Source organism: Sinocyclocheilus anshuiensis, unplaced genomic scaffold (assembly GCF_001515605.1).
Source record: "Sinocyclocheilus anshuiensis isolate Anshui unplaced genomic scaffold, SAMN03320099.WGS_v1.1 scaffold553, whole genome shotgun sequence".
Classification (NCBI taxonomy): Eukaryota; Metazoa; Chordata; class Actinopteri; order Cypriniformes; family Cyprinidae; genus Sinocyclocheilus; species Sinocyclocheilus anshuiensis.
Genome location: NW_015539821.1, coordinates 1,622,313 through 1,644,624, shown reverse-complemented (window position 1 = coordinate 1,644,624; position 22,312 = coordinate 1,622,313). Strand labels below are relative to the sequence as shown.

General features: G+C 37.9%; 2 protein-coding genes across 5 annotated transcripts in view; one reads left to right on the top strand and one right to left on the bottom strand.

Moving 5' to 3' along the window:
- LOC107684059 (monocarboxylate transporter 4-like) overlaps positions 1-4,366 on the top strand; it is a 6,257-nt gene extending 1,891 nt beyond the window's left edge. The window contains exons 2-5 of one of the 2 annotated variants that reach the window (XM_016480206.1): positions 1,088-1,330; positions 1,523-1,666; positions 1,752-2,522; positions 2,949-4,366. In XM_016480206.1, the coding sequence (XP_016335692.1) occupies positions 1,108-1,330; positions 1,523-1,666; positions 1,752-2,522; positions 2,949-3,226 (1,416 nt within the window). In that variant the 5' untranslated portion in view covers positions 1,088-1,107 and the 3' untranslated portion in view covers positions 3,227-4,366. Of the gene's footprint in view, positions 1-27; positions 1,331-1,522; positions 1,667-1,751; positions 2,523-2,948 lie in introns of those variants that run through there. The other variant, XM_016480207.1, reaches the window with a different exon arrangement.
- A 1,436-nt stretch (positions 4,367-5,802) lies between these two features.
- Positions 5,803-22,312, bottom strand: part of LOC107684056 (casein kinase I) — a 20,087-nt gene continuing 3,577 nt past the window's right edge. For 2 of the 3 annotated variants that reach the window (XM_016480204.1, XM_016480203.1), the window contains 9 exons: positions 15,471-15,581; positions 15,172-15,320; positions 14,846-15,074; positions 13,201-13,371; positions 12,935-13,083; positions 10,097-10,265; positions 9,880-10,022; positions 9,292-9,362; positions 5,803-7,300 (listed from right to left, as the gene is read on the bottom strand). In XM_016480204.1, the coding sequence (XP_016335690.1) occupies positions 9,330-9,362; positions 9,880-10,022; positions 10,097-10,265; positions 12,935-13,083; positions 13,201-13,371; positions 14,846-15,074; positions 15,172-15,320; positions 15,471-15,581 (1,154 nt within the window). In that variant the 3' untranslated portion in view covers positions 5,803-7,300; positions 9,292-9,329. Of the gene's footprint in view, positions 7,301-9,290; positions 9,363-9,879; positions 10,023-10,096; positions 10,266-12,934; positions 13,084-13,200; positions 13,372-14,845; positions 15,075-15,171; positions 15,321-15,470; positions 15,582-22,312 lie in introns of those variants that run through there. The other variant, XM_016480205.1, reaches the window with a different exon arrangement.

Sequence of the window (22,312 nt, the reverse complement as noted above, 5' to 3'; positions counted from 1 at the left end):
CATTTGACCGCACCACTTATAAAGATGGCTTAAGTTGTCTTGTGCTGTTTTAGTGGTTTAACTGCTTTACATAAAAAAAAAAAGTTTTGTTTTTGTTTATTTATATGTATGTAGTACACAATGCCATACACTAGTTGTTCTTGGTATCCAGATGAATAGTTTTGGAGTTCACATTGATTAAAATACTGTCTACAGTGGACCAGGTGTCCATTAGCTTGTTTTAAATGAGTATGTATGAGCATACATTGACCAGTCTCTTTAGTTTAATGATTCATGGAGCAATCTTGCCCTTTAAGAAGGTCAATATAGGAAGGCTGAGCATTCTGTAATGGCTTTTTATAGCATCATGTGCTGAATGCCACATTGTCTTCACTCTTCACATTGTTCAAAAAGTTGTGGTGCGTGTGTGGTTTTATTTATGTATTTTTTGCTAAATGGGTAGAAATGAGGAAACACAAACTCACAAGCCAGAAGACAAATATCTTCAGGAAGTTGGGTAGCCATCAACAGCTGTCTGGCAGCTCCTCCTGTTGAGAGACATTTGAAAGGGCACAACAGTTCACTCATTGCATAGTAGGTTACAGAAGTGTTTGCTAATCCTGGTCCTGGAGCACCCCCACATTACACATTTTGGATTCCTTCCACATTTGTCGCCCATGATTCAACTCATCAGGTCGTTAGTTGAGTGCTCATGAACTGAATTAGGTGTGTAAAATAAGGGACACAGAACGTACAGAGCTGGCAGTTTCCCAGGATCAGGATTGGGGAACTCTGGGTTAGAAGCCAAATAACTGATCTAAAATAAAAACTGCTTGTGATGCAGGATTTCTTAAAAGTTGTTACTTGGTGGTGAGTATTACTGTGTGCCAGGCAAACAGAACAAATCTTGCTGTACAGGGATATTTAGTAAACAAGCTACATGAGGCATGGTTTTGTCTGTTGAGCACTAGTTATCCATGAACATTAGTATTTTATTTTTTTATAGTCATGTTGTGACCAAACACTATGCTAATGTTCTTGTTGAATTAAGCAGTAGCTTAATTCAATGACACATTTTATGAGACCGGTTCTTCTCTTCTTGTTGCAGTTGAGATCTGACAAAGCATCATGGGAGGTGCGGTTGTAGACACTGGTGACAGTGGGGTCAAGGCCCCCGATGGAGGATGGGGTTGGGCTGTCCTCTTTGGCTGCTTCATCATTACAGGCTTCTCCTACGCCTTTCCCAAAGCGGTCAGCGTCTTCTTCAAAGAACTTATCCGAGAGTTTGGAGTGGGCTACAGTGACACTGCTTGGATCTCCTCCATACTTCTTGCAATGCTTTATGGCTCAGGTACAGATGTCCACTGGCAGCAGGGATGGATGAGAATATTTTGTAGCTAAGTGGGCTTTCAAACGGCGGGTCCACAAGTGGGTTCTAGGTGGTCTGTGGGACACTGACATTTTGGAAGGACAAAATTATTCTCGTCCTATTCTTTCTTGGAAATTATGATTTTGCATGCTAATAGTAGTTTGCTTGTTGCAGGGCCTATATGCAGCATCCTAGTGAACCGGTTTGGGTGTCGCCCTGTGATGATGGTCGGGGGCCTTTTTGCCTCGCTGGGCATGATTTTAGCATCCTTTGCAACCAACATCATCCACATCTATCTCAGCACAGGAGTCATAACAGGTGAGTAATGTTTTGTGATTTGCTTATGAAATTCTGATGTACTTAATTTGAATGTATTAACATCTTCAAATATGATGTACTCCAGGTTTGGGTCTTGCTCTGAACTTTCAGCCATCCCTCATCATGCTGAACAGATATTTCAGTGAGAAAAGGCCCTTGGCCAATGGGTTGGCTGCAGCTGGAAGTCCCGTGGCTCTGTGCTGTTTGTCTCCTCTTGGTCAGGTTCTTCAATACAAGTATGGTTGGCGTGGAGGCTTCCTCATCCTTGGAGGGATTCTACTGAATTGCTGTGCATGTGGGGCCCTCATGAGACCCTTGATGGCACTGAAAAAAACAAGCGAGGTGGATGAGAAGGAAACCAAACCTAAACCAAAGCCCAAGCTTCTTGACTTTACTGTCTTTAGAGATCGTGGCTTTTTGATTTACACGGTGGCTGCGGCCATCATGGTGTTAGGTCTTTTTGTGCCTCCAGTGTTTGTGGTAAGCTATGCCAAGGAACTGGGCAATGAGGACACAAAGTCTGCCTTGCTGCTCACCATACTAGGGTTCATTGATATCTTCGCCAGGCCAACATGCGGTATCATCGCTGGGCTCAAGTGGGTTCGGCCACGATGTGTTTACCTCTTCAGTTTCGCTATGATCTTCAATGGCATCACTGATATTATCGGCTCCATGGCCAAAGACTATCCATCTCTTGTGGTGTTCTGCGTATTCTTTGGTATCTCCTATGGCATGGTTGGAGCCTTACAGTTTGAAGTGTTGATGGCCATTGTGGGGACAGAGAAGTTCTCCAGTGCCATCGGCTTGGTGCTGTTGGTTGAAGCCTTTGCTGTGTTGGTGGGACCACCTGGAGCAGGTCAGTGCTGCAGTTAATTTTCTATGTTCTGTAGTTTCTGTGCTGTTAAAGAGAAGTCACAAGATAAGCAGTGATCTTATAAAACATTTACATGACCAAAGTATCACCTCCCAAACTTGCAGATTACCTACCAAAGAAAACCACATTCTCTTTGCAAATGGTCAAAAACGAACAAAAATATATTATTGGAATGCAGGTGGCCTTTTAAGTATCTTACAAGAACCTTTTGTTTTGCGTTGTAAGGGCCTTCTATTTGTATTGTCCCCCAAACACTGAACAAATGGACTGTTATAGTTGTCCCAACAATAACAGTTGCAGCTCATACGTCACTGATATGTTTGCCCTGGTGACCTGTGAGGACCGCCACCACAACTGGCCGATCCATGTGGGACGTTTATCTCATAGTTCTCTTGTTTCATTTCACAGGTCGCCTTCTGGATGCCACAAAGAACTACATGTTTGTCTTCCTGCTGGCTGGGTGTGAGGTGGTCCTCTCGGCCCTTGTGCTCGCAATCTGTAACATGCTCTTCATCAAAAGGAAGCCTGAACAGCCTGACCCTCCAGCCAAGATGGAGATGGCCGTTATCGACACGGAGATGGAGGAGCTCAACAAAGCACCAAAGAACGACCAAGACAACGGAGGTGGTGAAAATGGGAAGAAGCAAGCCATCGAACAGGAAGCAACGACAAAATCTGATGATTAAAAAGGTTGAAGAGCCTGAAAGCATAGGGGTGGGCTCGATAGAGCTGGAAAACGCTTCCAAAAATGTGACCGAACCAAATGGTGTGGTTGTAGAACCTGAATCCTCTGTGAAGATACTAGAACAATAGACATGACAGAGCTTCCCTTGTAGGACTCCTGGACATGCGTTTGATGTTGTAGTGTATGCTTTTTGTATCGCACTTCAAATGTGGTTGCAAAGGACTGCTTTCAGACCTGCTTTCCAGTTCAGATTCAGCCAGTTTTAGGCCAATCACTGCCTTGTATGTTAGCAGATATGTCAGGATGTTCTCAAACTTGCATTAAAAAAAATAGATTAAATTTATACTGTGGCACCAGATTTTAGGCCAGTAAACACTCCACATCAGAGCAGGTCACCAGCATTATACTGAATATTACCAGCTTGCTGCTTTGTGGCATTCAGTGTTTGCTAATGTGGATTGTTGGTTCATAGTACCTTTTTTGTCATCTACCGTAACGTTTTAAACTGGTCCTGGGAGAGCACAGGATTGTATTAAAGTTCTGCATTTCAGACAAATGGAACCAGATTAACCCGTACAACATGCAAATGAGGATCCTAGTTAGTCTTTTTAAATTGGAAACATTCTTGAGGAATGTACAGAGTTCAGACATGCTTGTTTTTGGGGAACAGTCCAACGTATATATAACTATTGGAGGACAAAGCTCTGTTACATTTTTATACTTTTTTTTTTTTGCTATTTTAATTTAAACTTTTTCGTTTAGATTCAGTATTTATATTAAAGTGTTGTCAAATTTGTATTTATTCATCTAAATGTCAGTGTTTCTAGACCAACTGCATCAATCAGGAGAGGACCACAGCTTGTACTTCTATGTTGGTAATGTAACATTTTTTAATTCACTCTTTTATTTTTATTTTTGAAACCCAAATAGTAATACAGGATTTATGAAAATCGTGGTATGGATAAAACCTTGTTAAATGTTACCTCATTTTTTTTCTTTCACCAGCAGTTTGAGTAGGGACCCTCTTCTACTATATTCTTGAGCTATTTTTGGTTGTGCCTTAAGTCTTGTAGCCGTACAGAACTTGTGAGTCATTTTAGAAATAAATACATCCTTCCCTCCACTGAACCTTGACTCATTTTTTTTTAAATCTGAACAATAATTCTAGTGTCTTTTTTAACTTAAACCCGATGTGATTCAATCCGCTACTTCACTGGTGTTCAATACAAAATGATGCATTAAATTACCTGGTGAACTGAATGGTTTGAAATTATGGTTGCTAGTAATAAAAAGGTAAGGCAGTGAAAACTCTAAATGACCACACTGTTTACTCCCACCAGATCCAATTAGCACAGGATTTGTGCAGTATTCTCAAGCCAGATGGTGTCCATCTGTAAATGCACCTAAACTAGCATGGTAATCATTCCTGAACATCTACCCTTCTGTAAAGTTCAGATCTAAATTTGCTTTAACAATCAAGTGAACATAATGTTAAGCTAAAGTAAGCTGAAACAAATTAGCTATTGCATAGTTAATGTAGAGTGGCTAAAGTACTTGACTTTTTTTTTCAGACTCAAATAAGCAGAGCAAGATATTGTATATTGTTTTCTATGCTGACAGTCAAAGCAATTTTGGATGTGTCAGTGCAATTAGATGCATACAAGACAAAAAATAGATTACAGATGCATGCGAAGAGAAGAGCACGAAAAATAGAAAGACAAAAGGCTGTAGGATAATGGGTGAAGCAGAGGAAATAAAGACGAATCATGAGAAATTCAGACACAAAAATAGTGGGTTTCTATACTGCCCGAGGTATCAATGGCAGTAACTGTGATACTGGCATGAACTGCACAGCCCAGTGCTTTCTAGAAAACAGGACAAGTTTTCCATCTGTAAATGCACCTAAACTAGCATGGTAATCATTCCTGAACATCTACCCTTCTGTAAAGTTCAGATCTAAATTTGCTTTAACAATCAAGTGAACATAATGTTAAGCTAAAGTAAGCTGAAACAAATTAGCTATTGCATAGTTAATGTAGAGTGGCTAAAGTACTTGACTTTTTTTTTCAGACTCAAATAAGCAGAGCAAGATATTGTATATTGTTTTCTATGCTGACAGTCAAAGCAATTTTGGATGTGTCAGTGCAATTAGATGCATACAAGACAAAAAATAGATTACAGATGCATGCGAAGAGAAGAGCACGAAAAATAGAAAGACAAAAGGCTGTAGGATAATGGGTGAAGCAGAGGAAATAAAGACGAATCATGAGAAATTCAGACACAAAAATAGTGGGTTTCTATACTGCCCGAGGTATCAATGGCAGTAACTGTGATACTGGCATGAACTGCACAGCCCAGTGCTTTCTAGAAAACAGGACAAGTTTAAAAAAAAAAAAAACCTTAATGTGGCTAAGCAAAACCAACTACATTTAATTGTCTTTACTCTATGCACGTATGCACAGAATTAAAAAATTCATATAAAATCACATTTGCAAATGAAAGCAGAACAAAGCAACTTGCCCCAATAATAATTGACAAATGTAATATTTAAAAGAAAAAGATGCAACCACAAGCAAATACAAGTACTTCATTTATTTACACTGTTTAAAATACACAAATATGGTGGTAATACAAATTCTTACAGGACTGACAAATTGGCATGACTTCCACAAAAGTATGTGGAGCCCAAAATAGCCATGGGCTTCAAAATAGGGGAGAATTAGATGAAAAATTTCACCCAGGAAGTCGCCAATGTCCCCTTACAGATGACAGGGGAACAAGATGACCAGACCAGCTTTCAAGATGCATTAGAAAAGCCACATCAGTGCCGGAATATTTCGTAAAAGGGGAAAAATCACTAAACATTAGAGCAAGACTTTGATTAGTTTTCATTCTTTCAACCTTTGCAGACACGAGCAATATCTCTTAACAAATGATTTTTCACTTCCAAAACACCATCTGAACCATCAGAAAAAAAAAATTGCAGCAAACTATAACCAACCTTTTCAAAAGAGACAAAGCATTTCCAAGCATGATCTCCATTCATGAGTCAAAACAACATCCTCAAGAGTCAAAGTTCATGCTCAGAATGCATGAAACCCCCAAAGTCTGGCACTTCATTGTTGTGGTTTCATGAAAGAGTTGATAAAAATAACTGGTGATAACTTTCAGACTCAAACCATCTGCGGTCATTTCATAGTCTTTCTGAAGAATCGCATGGAAACATTTACACGATTATTTTACAGTTATTTCACAGCTTAGAAACAGAAGACACAATAATGAGGGAGGCAGTATTGTACAGTTAAAGAGATCAATATAGCAGACAAACAGGTGAAGTTCACAGGGTCCCGCTGTGAGGACATGTATGAGTGAAAACCACACTGTGGAGTCAGTTTGCCATGAGTGATGTATGCTGGGATTCTGGCCCCTTTGTGGTCCGTCCACTCTATACCACCAGCTTCACTGCGGGAAAGGAACCTCACCAGCTACAGAGGGCTATTAAAATGTATATTAAAAAATAAATACACTGAGTAAATAGAAAATTTTAAAGTGAACCCATAAGGCCACCAGACGGACTCATCTGTTGCCCAGGTTAAAATACAAAAGAAATTTCAGTACACAGAAACAAAAAGACCCATTTAAACCACACAGACGATACATTAGCCTCAATCACGAGGAGCCTGAACCAGAGAAAGTTGTGCAGCACTGAATGTGTAAGAGTGGAACTGTGAAGGAAGGACGCAGGAGCTGACAATGGTGTGGCTGGCTGATCCGGTCTCTGATTGGTCAACCAAATGGTGTGAATTCGCACCAGGCTGTAGCTCTCATGTCCACGAGAACATTTAAAAAGTGTAGGAGAGAAAATATGAGAACATGAGAGAGAAGAAGAGGAGAGTGAGCCTGTAAGCAAAGAGGTCAGGTTGGTTCTACACCATTTTGGTTTGGACAATAGAAGAGAGACACTGATGCCCGATCTATTAGCTGATGGTGGAGAGCTGTCAATCAGCCATGTGTAGTTAGGTTGCCCATCCTGCTCCATATTGCAAAGTGGAGGCTTCTGGGACATGGAGACAATCTGTAAACAGCAACAAGATACAGAGACACCCAATAAACAATTGCCACAAACCAAACGAGTCTTTTTAAAAGGTTAATCATGAACGATGCATTTAATATCAGCAAGATGAATCTCACAAAAATGGATCATATTTTAAGCCAAAAAATTAGGAAGAAAATTATATAAAATAGTTTTAATATTAGTAATCAAACATGTGTGTATATGGGATTCTACACGTGGCACATTTATTGTCAAACTACAAATATTTTAGTAAAACGTACATTTTAGTCAGAATTATTGCACTCCTATTTTATTGTGCTGCATCTGTTTAGCTCACATGCACGTGGTAGTGCTCGTTCACTGAAGAATAGAGGAAGTTTAGAGGAGAATGCAGAAGGCTCATCCACTCCTGACAACAAAATGGAATATTTCCATGGCTTTCTAACATTTACAGATGAAGGATATACCTGTGAAATGCACTGAGGAAAACACCACATCTCAAATGCATTAAACGGCGCAAGTATCTGTCAGCACATGTATCCGTCAGAGCATCTGCTGTTTTTCAGATGAGCTCGTATCAAACGACTGTATATCATATTGTTTATGAAAAAATATATCGATATATCGTACAAACCCGATATACCGCCTCAGTAAGATTTTTAGATTTTTTTTGAAAAACACTCATTTAGCAAGGACACATTAATTTGATTAAGTGACAGCATCATTGACGAAAAAAGACAAGACTAAAATGTATTTAAAAATTAAAAACTTTACCAAAATCGTTTTATTTTTGTCAAAAAAAAAAAGAAGATTAATTTCTATCAGTATGAACTGACCACCACACAGAATATGAAGAATATTAAAAACATTAGGAGTCAGCTGTCTTCGGCAGTCCTTAAGATACCAGCACAATAACACACTCAGCAAAATATCGTCTAATTATCGTCATCGATAAAATCCCAGAAAATATAGAGATATTATTTTTTGTCAATATCGCACACCCCTAGTCTCATCCCATTCGTCGATATTTGTGATATCACAAATCCCGGAAAATATGCGTTGTAGTCCAAACGAGTCGTTCGTTGTAGTTTTTGAAAAGTGATTTCTGCTAAATAAAATCTCCTTTTCAAGTGGACTTTGAACTTTGTAACTTTGCAGATTTTTTTTATGCTCAAACAGCAACATTACAGACTAACTTAAGTTAAAAAAGTGAAAAAACATAATAGGACCCCTTTAAGAGTTCAAATCCCCAGATCAGAGCTTCTCTGATAAAAGGATACATTTTCTACCCGGTGCTTTATTTAATTTTTGCAATTTGGCAACCACACGCGTGCGCTCGGAGTTTAGCTATCTTTCATGCGAGATATTCTGCCTAAATGAAAGTGTTTTATAATATTTTTTGTTTGTCTTACCTGTATTCATAATGTAGACAGAAAATTTATATCTAAGTCTTTGATATTAATTTATATAATAGATACCTGCATATGAGTTGACATACTATTGATTTGTGCTTATTGGTGAAAAGTGCAATACTTTTAACGAAATGTAAAAACACATCTCAAATGAAAACAATCACTGTGATTATAATTGAGAATTTTTTTTTTTTAAAATAATTTTAACCATTATACAGCATGATGAAAATGTGCTTTTAGTGTCATTGACTGAAATTAGACTAAAATGCTCTGACATATAGTCAACTAAAACTTGACTAAACAAAAGCAAAGACAAGGTTGACTAAATATGACAATTAAAAAGTATATTTGACACAGGACTAAGACTAAATTAACACTACTTTGAAAAAAAAATATGCATCACAGTTTTGACTGCTTTCAACATTTAAAATAATAACTTTTTCTTAAGCACCAAATCAGCATATTACAAAGATTTCTGAAGGATGCGACACTGAAGACTGGAACCTTTATTTTTAAAAGTGTATGACATTTACATAAGCTTCATCCAGTTGGTAGAAAACACAAAGCAGTGTACAGTTAACACAAGCTAATCAAACTCACCTGGTGCATCTGCCTTCACACAAGGATGTGACGATCAACTACTTGCCGTGGTGTTCGAAGGGAATGCTATTCTGGGGTGAGAGAGAGAGAACATTACAGCCTTCCACCCCCACAACACACTACTCACACCAACCCATAATCATACCGTGCCTACTGTCCATCATATTGAAAGAATATATGCTGCTGAAATATCTTTTCCCAGAAACACAAACGTTAGGTCAACAGCTTCCTAGAAAAGGCTTTTCAACGACCTAATAAGCAGATTCAATTTTAAGCTCAAATGTCACCAGACAGAAACTCTAATAGAGATAATGAGAATCAAAAGGTCAATTACTGCAAACAATAAAAGATGTACTAACATTTCATCAGGTATTTATTTTTGTGAACAATTTTTATGTGTAGAAATAAGAATTCCCAGTGTAACCATTCAAAGCCAGAGGCACTAAACTGTTTTTTCTGCCAGAGTAAAATCTCTTTTATCAGTAAGTAAACATCAAAACAGATCATTCAGATACCGACTGGCTACTTTTGTAATAGGGTTTATTATTGCTCTGCTGAAGGCTTGGATGAGCAGGGTCTGCCTTATACCTGTGATGTGGACATGCGGGAAGTGTCTTGACGCCCCGTCAGGTCCGAGGACGACACGTTCACTGGGGCGCCACGATGAAGCCGCATGCTGACCTTACGTTCGCGCTCCATGCCAGTGACCGGTCTCGGTGAGGATGTGTTCGCTGTGAGATGAGATGACTCCTTACAGTGTTTCAAGTACTTGGGAAGTGGCAGAGGCAAGTGAAAGACTGTTTACCTGTGTGAGAGGTGGGTGTGAGGGGGGTGGGAGGAGCTCCGTCCTGTGTGGGGCGGGGTCTGCCTGAGGCTGCTGGGATCCCACGAGCTGCAGGATTCCTGCTGTGCCTCATCCGCTCATCTCGCTCTCTCCTCTCACGTTCTGCCTCCTCTGCTGTACGGTTGGCGCCCTGAGAGAGGGTAAATGCAACATTATAAGACACAGAAGCAAATAGTGCTACATGAAGTGCACAGGAGACTTAACACAATTGATTCCAATACTCTAGTACAGTGGTTCTCAAACCTGTCCTGGAGTACCCCCAGCCCTGCACATTTTGTATGTCTCCCTCATCTATCACACCCGATTCAACTCATCAGCTCTTTAGTGGAGACTGCAAGACCTGAAGTGGGTGTGTCAGATATAGGGAGACATACAAAATGTGCAGTGCTGGGGGTACTTCATGGAGAGGTTTGAAAACCACTGCTCTAGTACATATTCCATTCAACAAAAAAAAAAACCCTCTACATACCTAACAAATACAGGAAAAAATATATATCAGCAGTGAAGTACACGAACATTCAAAAGTTTAGGGTCAGCAAGATTTGTTTTAAAGAAATATTTTATTCAGCAAGGATGCATGAAATTTATCAAAAATGACAGTAAAGATGTTCATAAATGTACAGCATTTATTTGAAATAAAAGTATTTATTCAAAGAAACTTGGAGAAAAAAAAAAATAAATAAATAAAATAAAAATCGCACCACACACAAAAAAGTTATGCTTAAAATATTGTTTTCAACACTGATAAGCAAAATTACTTCAGCAGCGAAACAGCATATTAGAATGTGAAAAATCTTGTGAATCTGCACTCTATTGCTAGTCCGGGTTTGGGTGAAGGCTACAGTTTGTCCGGGCAGAACAATGATGTCTCACTCAAACCTGGACTAGCAATAGAGTGCAGATTCACAAGATTTTGGTCTTTCGAGCTGGATGACAGGGGTGACTGGAAGAGTCCATGTATCGAAGGGGGGACACTTTCTACAGAATTATTTATGAAGGATCGCGTGACCCTGAATACTGACACTGAACACTTCAGAGTAATGGTTGCTGAAAAATTCAGCTTTTTCATCACAGTAATGTTACATTTTAAAATACATTTAAATAGAAAAATCACATGTAGATGGCCATCTTGTGTAGATGGCAATTAAGAATAATTGAAAGCCACGATTACTGCAGTTTAGATCTGGGCGATATAACGTTATCGGTATTTATCGAAGACACACCATCATCGATAACGATTGAAAAAATGTTCGATATAGCGCACGATAGTTTCATGTTTTTTTTAATTTAAAGGCTCGTGTTATGAGTGACAAGCAGCAGATTCACAAGATTTTGGTCTTTCGAGCTGGATGACAGGGGTGACTGGAAGAGTCCATGTATCGAAGGGGGGACACTTTCTACAGAATTATTTATGAAGGATCGCGTGACCCTGAATACTGACACTGAACACTTCAGAGTAATGGTTGCTGAAAAATTCAGCTTTTTCATCACAGTAATGTTACATTTTAAAATACATTTAAATAGAAAAATCACATGTAGATGGCCATCTTGTGTAGATGGCAATTAAGAATAATTGAAAGCCACGATTACTGCAGTTTAGATCTGGGCGATATAACGTTATCGGTATTTATCGAAGATACACCATCATCGATAACGATTGAAAAAATGTTCGATATAGCGCACGATAGTTTCATGGTTTTTTTAATTTAAAGGCTCGTGTTATGAGTGACAAGCAGACAGGCAACAGAACACACAAACACATGCTGAAATGAGTGCCGTGCCTGCCTGCGATGAGGAGACTATGAAAAAGAAAGAAAAAAAAACAAAGGAATATTAGTCGAATTTAAAATAAAAATTCGCATTCGAATGCAAAAACTGTGTATTTGAATTTTAGGTGTGCGTCCGGGAGCCTTATCAGTGGAGCACGAGATGCGATGATGATGATGATGTAAGTGTCGTTGCATTTTAATGTTTTTGTTAGACTATCCAGTGGAACCCACAAGATTGTGCCACTGCTGCATTTTTCATTTAAAATATTAGAGAAATATAGAAGGTCAATGCGGAGAAGATATTGGTTGGGTTAAAACCGAAACCAAGCCATTCACACAGAACACATATTCAGAGCATTTTTGAGACGTACAACTAAGACAGTTGCACTCGCATATCACACAAAACATGAATAGAAAGCCATGTAAAGTTAAAAGAGGTTCAACTTTTAGAAAACGTGTCTCGAGAATTTGTGGGGGTTTTATTCCATTCCACTGCGTCTCATATGTTTTTAAATGCAATCGTGTGATCGGCGCTTTAGCTATTTGTATTAAGCTATATCTAAATACATGATGCCGTTTTGTTCATAATTTTTTTTGGCTATTTGTATTAAGCTATACATGATGCTGTTTTGTTCATAATTGTTTATGCAATTTACGAAATTATATTTGATTAACAAATATTAGTTTAGACGGTATGCACTTTTTTATAGACAGCTGTTATTTCAAAGCATTGAATAGACAATTTAACGAGGTGCATTATTTTTCTCATTGTGCCCTCCAGTGGCCTCAGGAGACATGCCAAATGTTTCCTTAATCTGCATATGAAATATTTGCTTCAATTTTATTTTGTGTTTGACTGTTAAAACTAAAATAAGTTGTGTGTTTTAATAAATTGGGTAAATTAAAAATACAGTGGTTAAATGTATCCCTTTTTCTACTGCTCTTTAAGAAAGGTTGTAAAAAATGTTCAATAATTATCGATACCGAATGATATGAAACATTATATCAAGGGCGATCAACATGTACTTACAAATTTGAGCATGTTCCAATCAAACACGTAGTCATAGGAGAAGCCCTGTCTGTGGAACAGATTCCTGAAGAGTTGTCTCAAGTAGGAGTAGTCTGGCTTGTCATCAAATCGCAGTGATCGGCAAAAGTTGAGGTACGTAGCAAATTCAGCTGTGGGACAGAAAACAAGCAGCCATATTACAATCCAGGATTTTAGGCATCATTTCAAAGACAAAGTCTGATTAACATTCAGAAAATGTTAGAAATTACACAAGCCTTTGAACATACATGGGTAGCCCTTGCAGAGAACTTCAATGGGGGTGGACATCTTCTTTTCACTGATACGCTCATACTTCTGTCTCTTGGTGGCGGCTTTCAGCCCCTGCCAAGGGAGCGAGCCCAAGTTGAAGTACATCAGTACATAACCGAGAGACTCCAGGTCATCCCGCCGAGACTGCTCTGTAGAGATACGCACACAGAATTATAGGCGCTTGTATAAAGCATGAAAGGATGACTACTACTGCATGATTCATGAATAAGCATTCACATTGCTGCAAACGTACACAAATCAAATCTCTTCTGGGAAATGCTAAAAATATACATGCATCCACTTGAGCATGAGCACACAGTGATGTCATACAGAGCCAGCAGAGAAATAGGGAAGAAAAATTAATCTGGAAATGTCGTCAAATGATCAGTTACCACAGCCAGAGCTAGGGCTGGATGATTATCGTATTTTATGTGATCGTGAGTAATGCTTCTCTTGATTAATTAAAGATAATTATCTGTGATATTTAGCCACTTGTTATTTATCCTGAAAGTATTTTTTTTTTGTCCATTTGACATTTGCATTCTTACATTGGTAACAAGCCTCCAACTGCTTTCATGCTTTTTGTTTAAATTAAAATTTTCTGTCCAGTGTAATACTTGATGCATGCACTCTCTTTGAAGAAAAAAAACACACTAATGATCTAAAAAACACCGGAAAACATGCATGTAGGAGTTTAGTGATCTCCATTGAGATATTCTGCCGAAATGAAAGTGTAATACAACCGGTCTGTGTTCCATTTGTGCTGTTTGCTGCAACTAAATCTACCAAACCATCTAATATAAATTAGATAAAAACAAAATAAAATCTAATCATTAACTTAAGTTGGAATTGTTGGAGTTAATATTAGGAATTTCACAGGTTTAGCTTTTGAGAAAAGCTTCTTGTTTTACCAGGTTTTATAGCGTAGAGAAAGTGTTAATTTATAAGTTAGGCTAGATATAATAAATCAGGAAACAAGATGAGGTAAATTATACCATGCATATGAGTTGATGTTCACCTGCTTATGTGAAAGTTCAATAATATTACTTAAATGTAAAAACAATAACCGTGATTACAAACTGAGCAAAATAATCATTACGATCAGTTTTACCATTATCGTTCAGCTAGATTTCTATGGCAAGAAATTTGGGTCTCTCACACACACACACACACACACACACATAATCATTAACTTAAGTTGGAATTGTTGGAGTTAATATTAGGAATTTCACAGGTTTAGCTTTTGAGAAAAGCTTCTTGTTTTACCAGGTTTTATAGCGTAGAGAAAGTGTTAATTTATAAGTTAGGCTAGATATAATAAATCAGGAAACAAGATGAGGTAAATTATACCATGCATATGAGTTGATGTTCACCTGCTTATGTGAAAGTTCAATAATATTACTTAAATGTAAAAACAATAACCGTGATTACAAATTGAGCAAAATAATCATTACGATCAGTTTTACCATTATCGTGCAGCTAGATTTCTATGGCAAGAAATCTGGGTCTCTCACACACACACACACACACACACACACACACACACACACGTATATACACACATACAAATATACATGCCACAGTCAAATTTACAAGCTAACTGGAAAGAATGTGTGTTTTTACCAATGCCAAGATGTGTGTTGATAGATGCGTAACGCGCAGTGCCCGTCAGGTTCTTATTCTCGCGATAGGGTATGTGCTGGTGTGTTCGTGCATCACGGTATTTCTTGGCCAGGCCAAAGTCAATGATGTAGACCAGGTTGCCTTTCTTTCCCAAGCCCATCAGAAAGTTATCAGGCTTCACGTCTCTGTGAATGAAGTTCTTGGAGTGGATGTACTCGATGCGGCTAATCTAATGAATGCAAGGTTTACAAAAAACATTTTAAAATAAGTTATATTTCTGCAGAAAACTACTTTTTTTTTATTGCCAACATGATTTTGTATCATACCATCTGATCAGCCAAAAGCAGGACAGTCTTCAGGCTGAACTTCCTGGAGCAGAAATTGAAGAGATCCTCCAGACTGGGGCCGAGCAACTCCATCACCATCACGTTATAATCTCCTTCTGCACCACACCACTTTATAGTAGGAATGCCAACTGCAAAAGCAGCACACAAAACACCTAAATACACAGCCTGAAACCCAATAGATGCTTGTTGGCAAGTATGAATCATTTCATTGATTACATTGATTTATTGAGCCCCTCAACACCTTATTTACATATCAATCAAAACCCCTTTCTTATTACCTCCACCCTGCATCATCTTGTAAATCTTGCTCTCGATGTGGAGCTGTGGGTGCTTTGTCTTCACACATTCCAGTTTGATGGCCACTTCCTCTCCAACTGAAATGTCTGTGCCTGAGGCAGAGCGAGAAACAGAGAAGGAACAGAGCCATTAAAACCATGAATGGGGTCAGAACACAGCCTGAATCTCCAACAAGCTGACATGACTGTAGATCATAATTGATTTACCTTTATAGTTTGTGCATAGAATACTGTTCAAAAGTTTGATCGGTTTAATGCGTCCCTACTGAATAAAAGTATTAATTTCTTTTAGCAAATTCAGTCATTATTCAATCGACCTTAATGGCCCGTTCACACCAAGAACGATAACGATATTAGTGTTCACATCAGCGGATGATAACGTCTTGTTTATTCTAAGCGCACGCTCATTTGCCGCTTTAAATTCTCGAGGTCCTTATAGCAGGATTGATTTTGATTGGCTGTCAATGTTTTAAAGGGGTCATATGATGCGATTTAAATTTTTCCTTATGTCCCCACTGGATGCAGCGAATGCCTCGTTTATAATGGGTTTTCATGTTTTTGAATCATCGCTCCAGCCTGACAGGGCATCATCACAATGTGGTAGGGGCGTAACATTTTCGTCACGTGCTTGAGGTATTCGGGCCAATCACAATGCTCTGGATAGCTGGCCAATCACAGCACACCTCGCTTTTTCAGACCGATGAGCTTTGTAAAAATTTACGCGTTTCAGAAAGGCGGGGCATAGAGGAGAAACAATAATGTACAGTATGTGGAAAATAATGTGTTTTTTGAACCTTAAACCGCATAAACACATTTCATTACACCAAATACACAAAATAATGTTCTTTTTAGCAGCATCATATTTTAACCCTTGCGAATTATGACCCTTTAATCATTCATCAGCTGGAAAAACTTGTTCTGAAAGTGATTCCAACGGTATTGTTTCTCTGTGCCTTTATCACCATAGCTGTGGTGTGGACTCTATAATATTGAGAATGATTTTTAGACATATAACTTTATCGTTATCTTTATAGTTCACATACTTGGTGTGAACAGGCCTTAAGTAGTTCCAAACCCTCCATGGCAGTCAATGCAAATGAAGTTTAAGAATGTCTAGAGTTATCTTATCCTTATCTTAAAGGATTGGTGCAAAACATCTTGGCTATTAGGGCCTTATGATTTTCGCAATGCGGAAAACACGGACAGAAATGGCGAATTCAGTAATAAAATGGAATTTACCAGGGAATGTCAGACTCAGAATTTAGCAAAATATGGATGAATAAATTAAAAACGGCTGTACAATTAATCAAAACACAATATGGACTAGTTTATGTAAATATTAAACCGCAAGAAGACTGCTACTGAAATTTGAAGTATGCTTGTTCTGTGTGTCTTTGTGTGAATGAACGGCAGTTTTGTCTACTACATGTACTCATGGAGCTTTCTAGGGGTGCTCCGATTGATCGGCTAGCTACCAATCGCTATCGGCTGATAATCGCTTTGGGAAGTTTGATCGGCGGTCTCTATAAAGGCCGATCTCATAAAGCGATCTCAAGCTGACGAAGCACCTGCTGTGAGAGGTTTGGCATGACATGCAGCAGCACCATCTCAATCTCTGACCGCGGGTAAAATAAATAATAATGCTGAAGGTGAGGTACAATTCATATTTCATTATTAAATATAAAGTAATTTGAAAACTTTCTTTGAGATGTAATTTCACAAACAGCGTGAGTGAATCACTGCATGCTCTCTCTCTCTACCTCTCAAAATGCGCAAATGGCTTCAAATCACCACATCTCATCTGCACTATAAGCGAGCTGCACATTGCACAGTTGACACAGGAATTGTCACTTGCACAATCGAGGAAGCGTTGCATTGTCACTAAAGTTTATAATTTGCCTTTCTTTAAGTATTGCCAGTGTTTAAACCATTCAGCACTCGCGCGCTCTCCTAGAGACAGTGCACTCATGCACACTCAAAGTGCACACACATACCGCCTCACATACAGCTAAAAAAAAATCAGGCTTGCGCTGCGTGTAAACTATTGTGCAGCAATTTCCCCATTGTAAAAAACAAAAATGCACTGCATGATCAAACATTTAGCTGAGATTATATATTTTTGAAAAATGTCAAAAAAAAAAATGCCCTAAATGTCTAAATAATTTCAGTGTATGTCATCGCTTTGTCATGTTTTAATCTAAATTGTAAACCTGTCATGCAGCACTTAGTTTGCCAGAAAAATTGAAAAGAATTCTTCAGATTTCATTTGATTACATTTTAAAAGATTAATTAAATTAAGTTTTATGCATTCATTTGATTACCACCGTTTTGGTAATAAAGTTGCATTAAATCATAAAACACGGAAACCAGAAAAATCATGAACAGTTGATTATAGGGATGTAACTATTAACCGCGAGCCGGTTGAAAATCGATACAAATATGTGACGATTCAAATCGGTTGAGATGCTAAACAAATCGCGATTCAATTAGGGGTAAGAGTTTATATGAATGTATGTCTGAGGGGAACTTACGGTCTTTAGAAAAGTTTAGATGGTATTTTTTATTTTCATCTTGCCTCTGTATAATGCATATTAAAAGTTCATGCTGCTTTGTTTACAGCCGAAACCAAGGAAAAGCTTTAAGCGCTGCCTGCTGGCAGAGAGTGAATCTGCGTCTCATTCAACTTGTCCCTAGGTTTACGGCTTTGGGGGGGAAACACTGCAGCATAAAAAAAATAAGTTTTTTAATTTTTTTTCTGGACTCCTGTTTAATGGTTAAATTACATTTTATTAATCAAAAAGCATGTCTATTTAATTAAATCATCAATTTATTAAAAGTTTAACAAATATTACATGTTTAGGGCCCTATGAAATGTTTTATTTTTCCAACCTTATGTTTTATTGTAACCAAATTCTGTTTTAGCATGTCTAATTATTTGAAAGCATAAAACAAGTTTCATTTATTCTTACAATAGCCTTATGATTTTTTTGCTCAGAAATTCTGTGCTGTGTATTTACATTTTGTTTTAAGGCATAAAACATTAATTTAATCTATCTTTTAAGTAATGAAAATAAAATAAATTTTATTTTTTGGAAAATAAAGGTCATTTAATATTACAATTAAAACACTGAAGAAATATTGAATGCTTATTCCTTAAAAATAAGGTTTTAATAATTTTAGTAGTAGTAGCAGCCTGTTACGTACATTCTACTCAACAATAGTAATATAGTTCTGCCAATGCCCTCAAGTTAAAACGAACTTTTATTTTGACGGGTTGCCGTGAATACCTTTACATTTCTGTGCGTGTATGACATGATGATAGTTTTACTCAAATGAAATGGTCAAATGCTCATGAAGTGACTCTCAGAGCAGTTCTGGAGATGTTGTTCATGTATTCATGTCCTCATTAATGAGACGGCACATGTTAATATCACCGGAAGCGTCACGAGCGTTTCAGTACGAGTACTACACAAAACCGCGCGTCTGCACCATTAATTAACACAGAGACATGCAGAATTCATATTTAAATATGAATAGTTTTGCGGCTTAATATTTACAAATACTAGTGGGAGTGTGCTCACTTGTGTGTGTGTGTGTGTGTGTGCGCGCCCGCTGTGCGTGATGCAGAGAGTGCGACAATAACGTAGAGACTGAAATGACATGCCTTCGTGTAAATAAGATAAATAACATAAGGCTATTTAGTTTGCTTAATAAAAGAACAAGGTATATACCTGTTCTATAAGAAAGGTAAGTTTAAATGACTTCTGTTGTGATCTGGCGCTATAGAGAAAATATAATTAAATAAAATTAACTTGACCTTCAAGGGGGGGCGGGCCGCCCCCCTAATATAATGGCAGGGGAAACACTGCAGCATCTTTGTTTGGATCATGATTAAAATGCAGTGGTTGTTTTTTAAATGGAAAGAGCACAGACAAAGCCTTATTTTGTTTATATGAAGATATGTCTTTTATTTGTGTTACTTATTTATTTGATTTGGTGCTTGTTTTAAAATTTCAATTTAGTTTTGTTATTTACATTTTACATTATATTTAAATTTTGTTATTTAGCAGACGCTTTTATCCAACGCGACTTACAAATGAGGACAATAGAAGCAATCAAAACCAACAAAAGAGCAAAAATATGCAAGTGCTATATTAGTATATTATAGTGTTATATTTCAATTTCACAAAGAAACGTGCAGCATTTTGTCCAAGCAATAACAAAAGGACACATTTAATGTATAATTCATCTTAAACCTCATTTTGTAAAAAAAAAAGAAAAGAAAGGTGAATCGAATCAAATCGTGAAATCAAAACCATGAATCGAATCGAATCGCAAGTTGAGTGAATCATTACATCCCTAGTTGATTATCCTTTTTTTATTATTAAAAATGAATTAAACCATTAACGTGTAACCCAGAAAAAAAGTTAATCTGAAAACACAGAATTTGGAGAAAAAAATATAACTAATTTTATAGTGCCTACTAAATTTTAACTGACTGCAAGGGTGAACAAGATTTTGGCTCTAATAGAGATTCTCAGGGAGTAATAGATTGGGAATATAATCGGTTTAGACTTTGAATATATTGGACAGGTCATATGGAATACTTTGAGGCTTTTTTTTTAATTTATTAATAAGAGTACTCTGGACATTCTGCAAAATATCTTAATTTGTGTTCAACTAGCAAAAAAAATCAGTTTTGAAACTGAAACCACAACCCATCGTTGTCTGAACAGAAACTCAAGGACTTGTTCTGCTGGTTTCTGAGATACACTATTTAAAATGCAAACACAGGATAATCTTCATCCCAGCTGATAGCAAAGAAACTCATGTCATGAAGTCAGGTCTACGCACAACTTAATCAGCAAATTAGACATTCAGTCAAAGCGTGCAAACAGTCAGTAGCCCATGATCACATGTAGATCAAATGAGAAAAACATTCAAATGGGGAGCAAGTCCAAGCCCATCTTCTGCCAATGAACAACATAAACAATGTGGTTCTGCTGTGTGTTATGCAAGAGCTCACCAAAAAAAAAACAAGCGTCTATCCAACAGCTGACTCTTTATGGGGCCATATTGGGGACAAACGTGAAACTCCATGTGCTTGAAACTGACATGAAAAAGATGTTAAACTGCTGATAAGGTGTTCAATGCAAACTGTAGCCTGATAGCTAAATGAGATCTCCATTTTTGGCTTCGAAAGATGAAGGTAAGTTACAGGAGTTGCATCCAGTCCAAACCTACAAACACCATCACATCATTAATCCAAACACTCTGAGGTTACATAAAAGCTGATGGAAAGGAACCAGAATTGTAGAAGAGTGGGACAGTCCTAGGTAATTCACACACCTGAGGCCTCCCATGATGCCATGTGATGCAAACATTACGGAATCCCGAAAAAAGGGAGAGGTGCTGCATTTACGCTGACTGTCGGATGATTTGTACGGCCAGTAAGCGGTGTAACATGATGTAACTAGTCCAATCAGGTTGGGTTTGATCTTCTGAGCCTCTAATGCCAATGACATGGCAGATGATTTGAATGCAATTCACACAAAGTCATGTGCTGAAGATCTTTCAGTAGCACTGCCTCTGATCACACCTGACATTTAGGCATTAATCAAAAAACACAATTATGTTAACGTACCAAAGAGTGGGTGCAGTTATGAAACAACTGAGCAGATGGAGTTTACAATCTCACCACACCCACCAACCCTTTTCTCACACACAGACAGACTGAAACAATCCCATCTCAGCCAGAAAGCTTCAGGATAAAGGTCTCCCCACACTTTAAAGAGCAGGTCATATGGTATTTTAAAGTGTCTTAATGTTGTGTTGGAGTCCCCTACAACAGGTTTAAATGCATCAAATGCAAGGTCAGAAAACATTGTAATTTTCTCAGAATATACATTTAATATTGGAGTCATTTGCCAATGATTTCTAAACAGTTTATTCCAAGCAAATTCGGAGTAAACCCCTCCCTTCCATAAGCCTACTCTGCTCTGATTGGTCAGCTGGCCAAGCCTGCTGTGATTGGCACAGAGAGGAGTCCTTGAGCAAGTTAGTGAGCGCTACCATTGACAAAGCACCTTTGCATAAAACAATAATATAGTGCTCCAATCCGTTCTTATAATAATGACATAAAATACAAAACACTTATGCAAGCGAATGCCCACAGCTAAAGTTTAGCTGCTAAACTGTGAACACTTAAAACAATAATGGTGGATACGTTAGCCGAGTGCTAACGTGACTAACTGATGAAACAATACACAATACTCGCTCGTCTCTCCCGCATTAACCCTATAGCTGCCGGTGCATCAAAATAAACAGAAATTTCACAATGATTATAAAGTCTGTGCACTACTAAGCCTGTCGCAATAATCACTATATCGACTTATCGCGCAATATATGTACATGACCTCAATAATTTTTTTTATTAGCCCATTATATTTTGGGCTTTATATTTAATATATTTATATTAGTTCTGTACATTCCACTTGTGCCTGTGTCTTTTGCAGCTTCTCGTACATAACATGGTGTAGTCACGTTAATGCTGCTCAATGTGAAAGCACGCAGGTGATGGAGATTTACCGCTGATTACAGAACCGGCTTTCTGACAAAATGCGCGTTAAATATCGCATGCGATTAATCGTGCAGCCCTAGTTCACAGCGAATTATCAGAACTACTTCAGTAAGACAGTAATATCGCGCTTTACCTGGAAACCTAAAACTGCATCAGGTGTACATCACATATTAGCACAAAAATGTGATATTTTCAGCACTCCATTGAAAAGGTACACATAACGTATCAATCGTACTTACAGGTT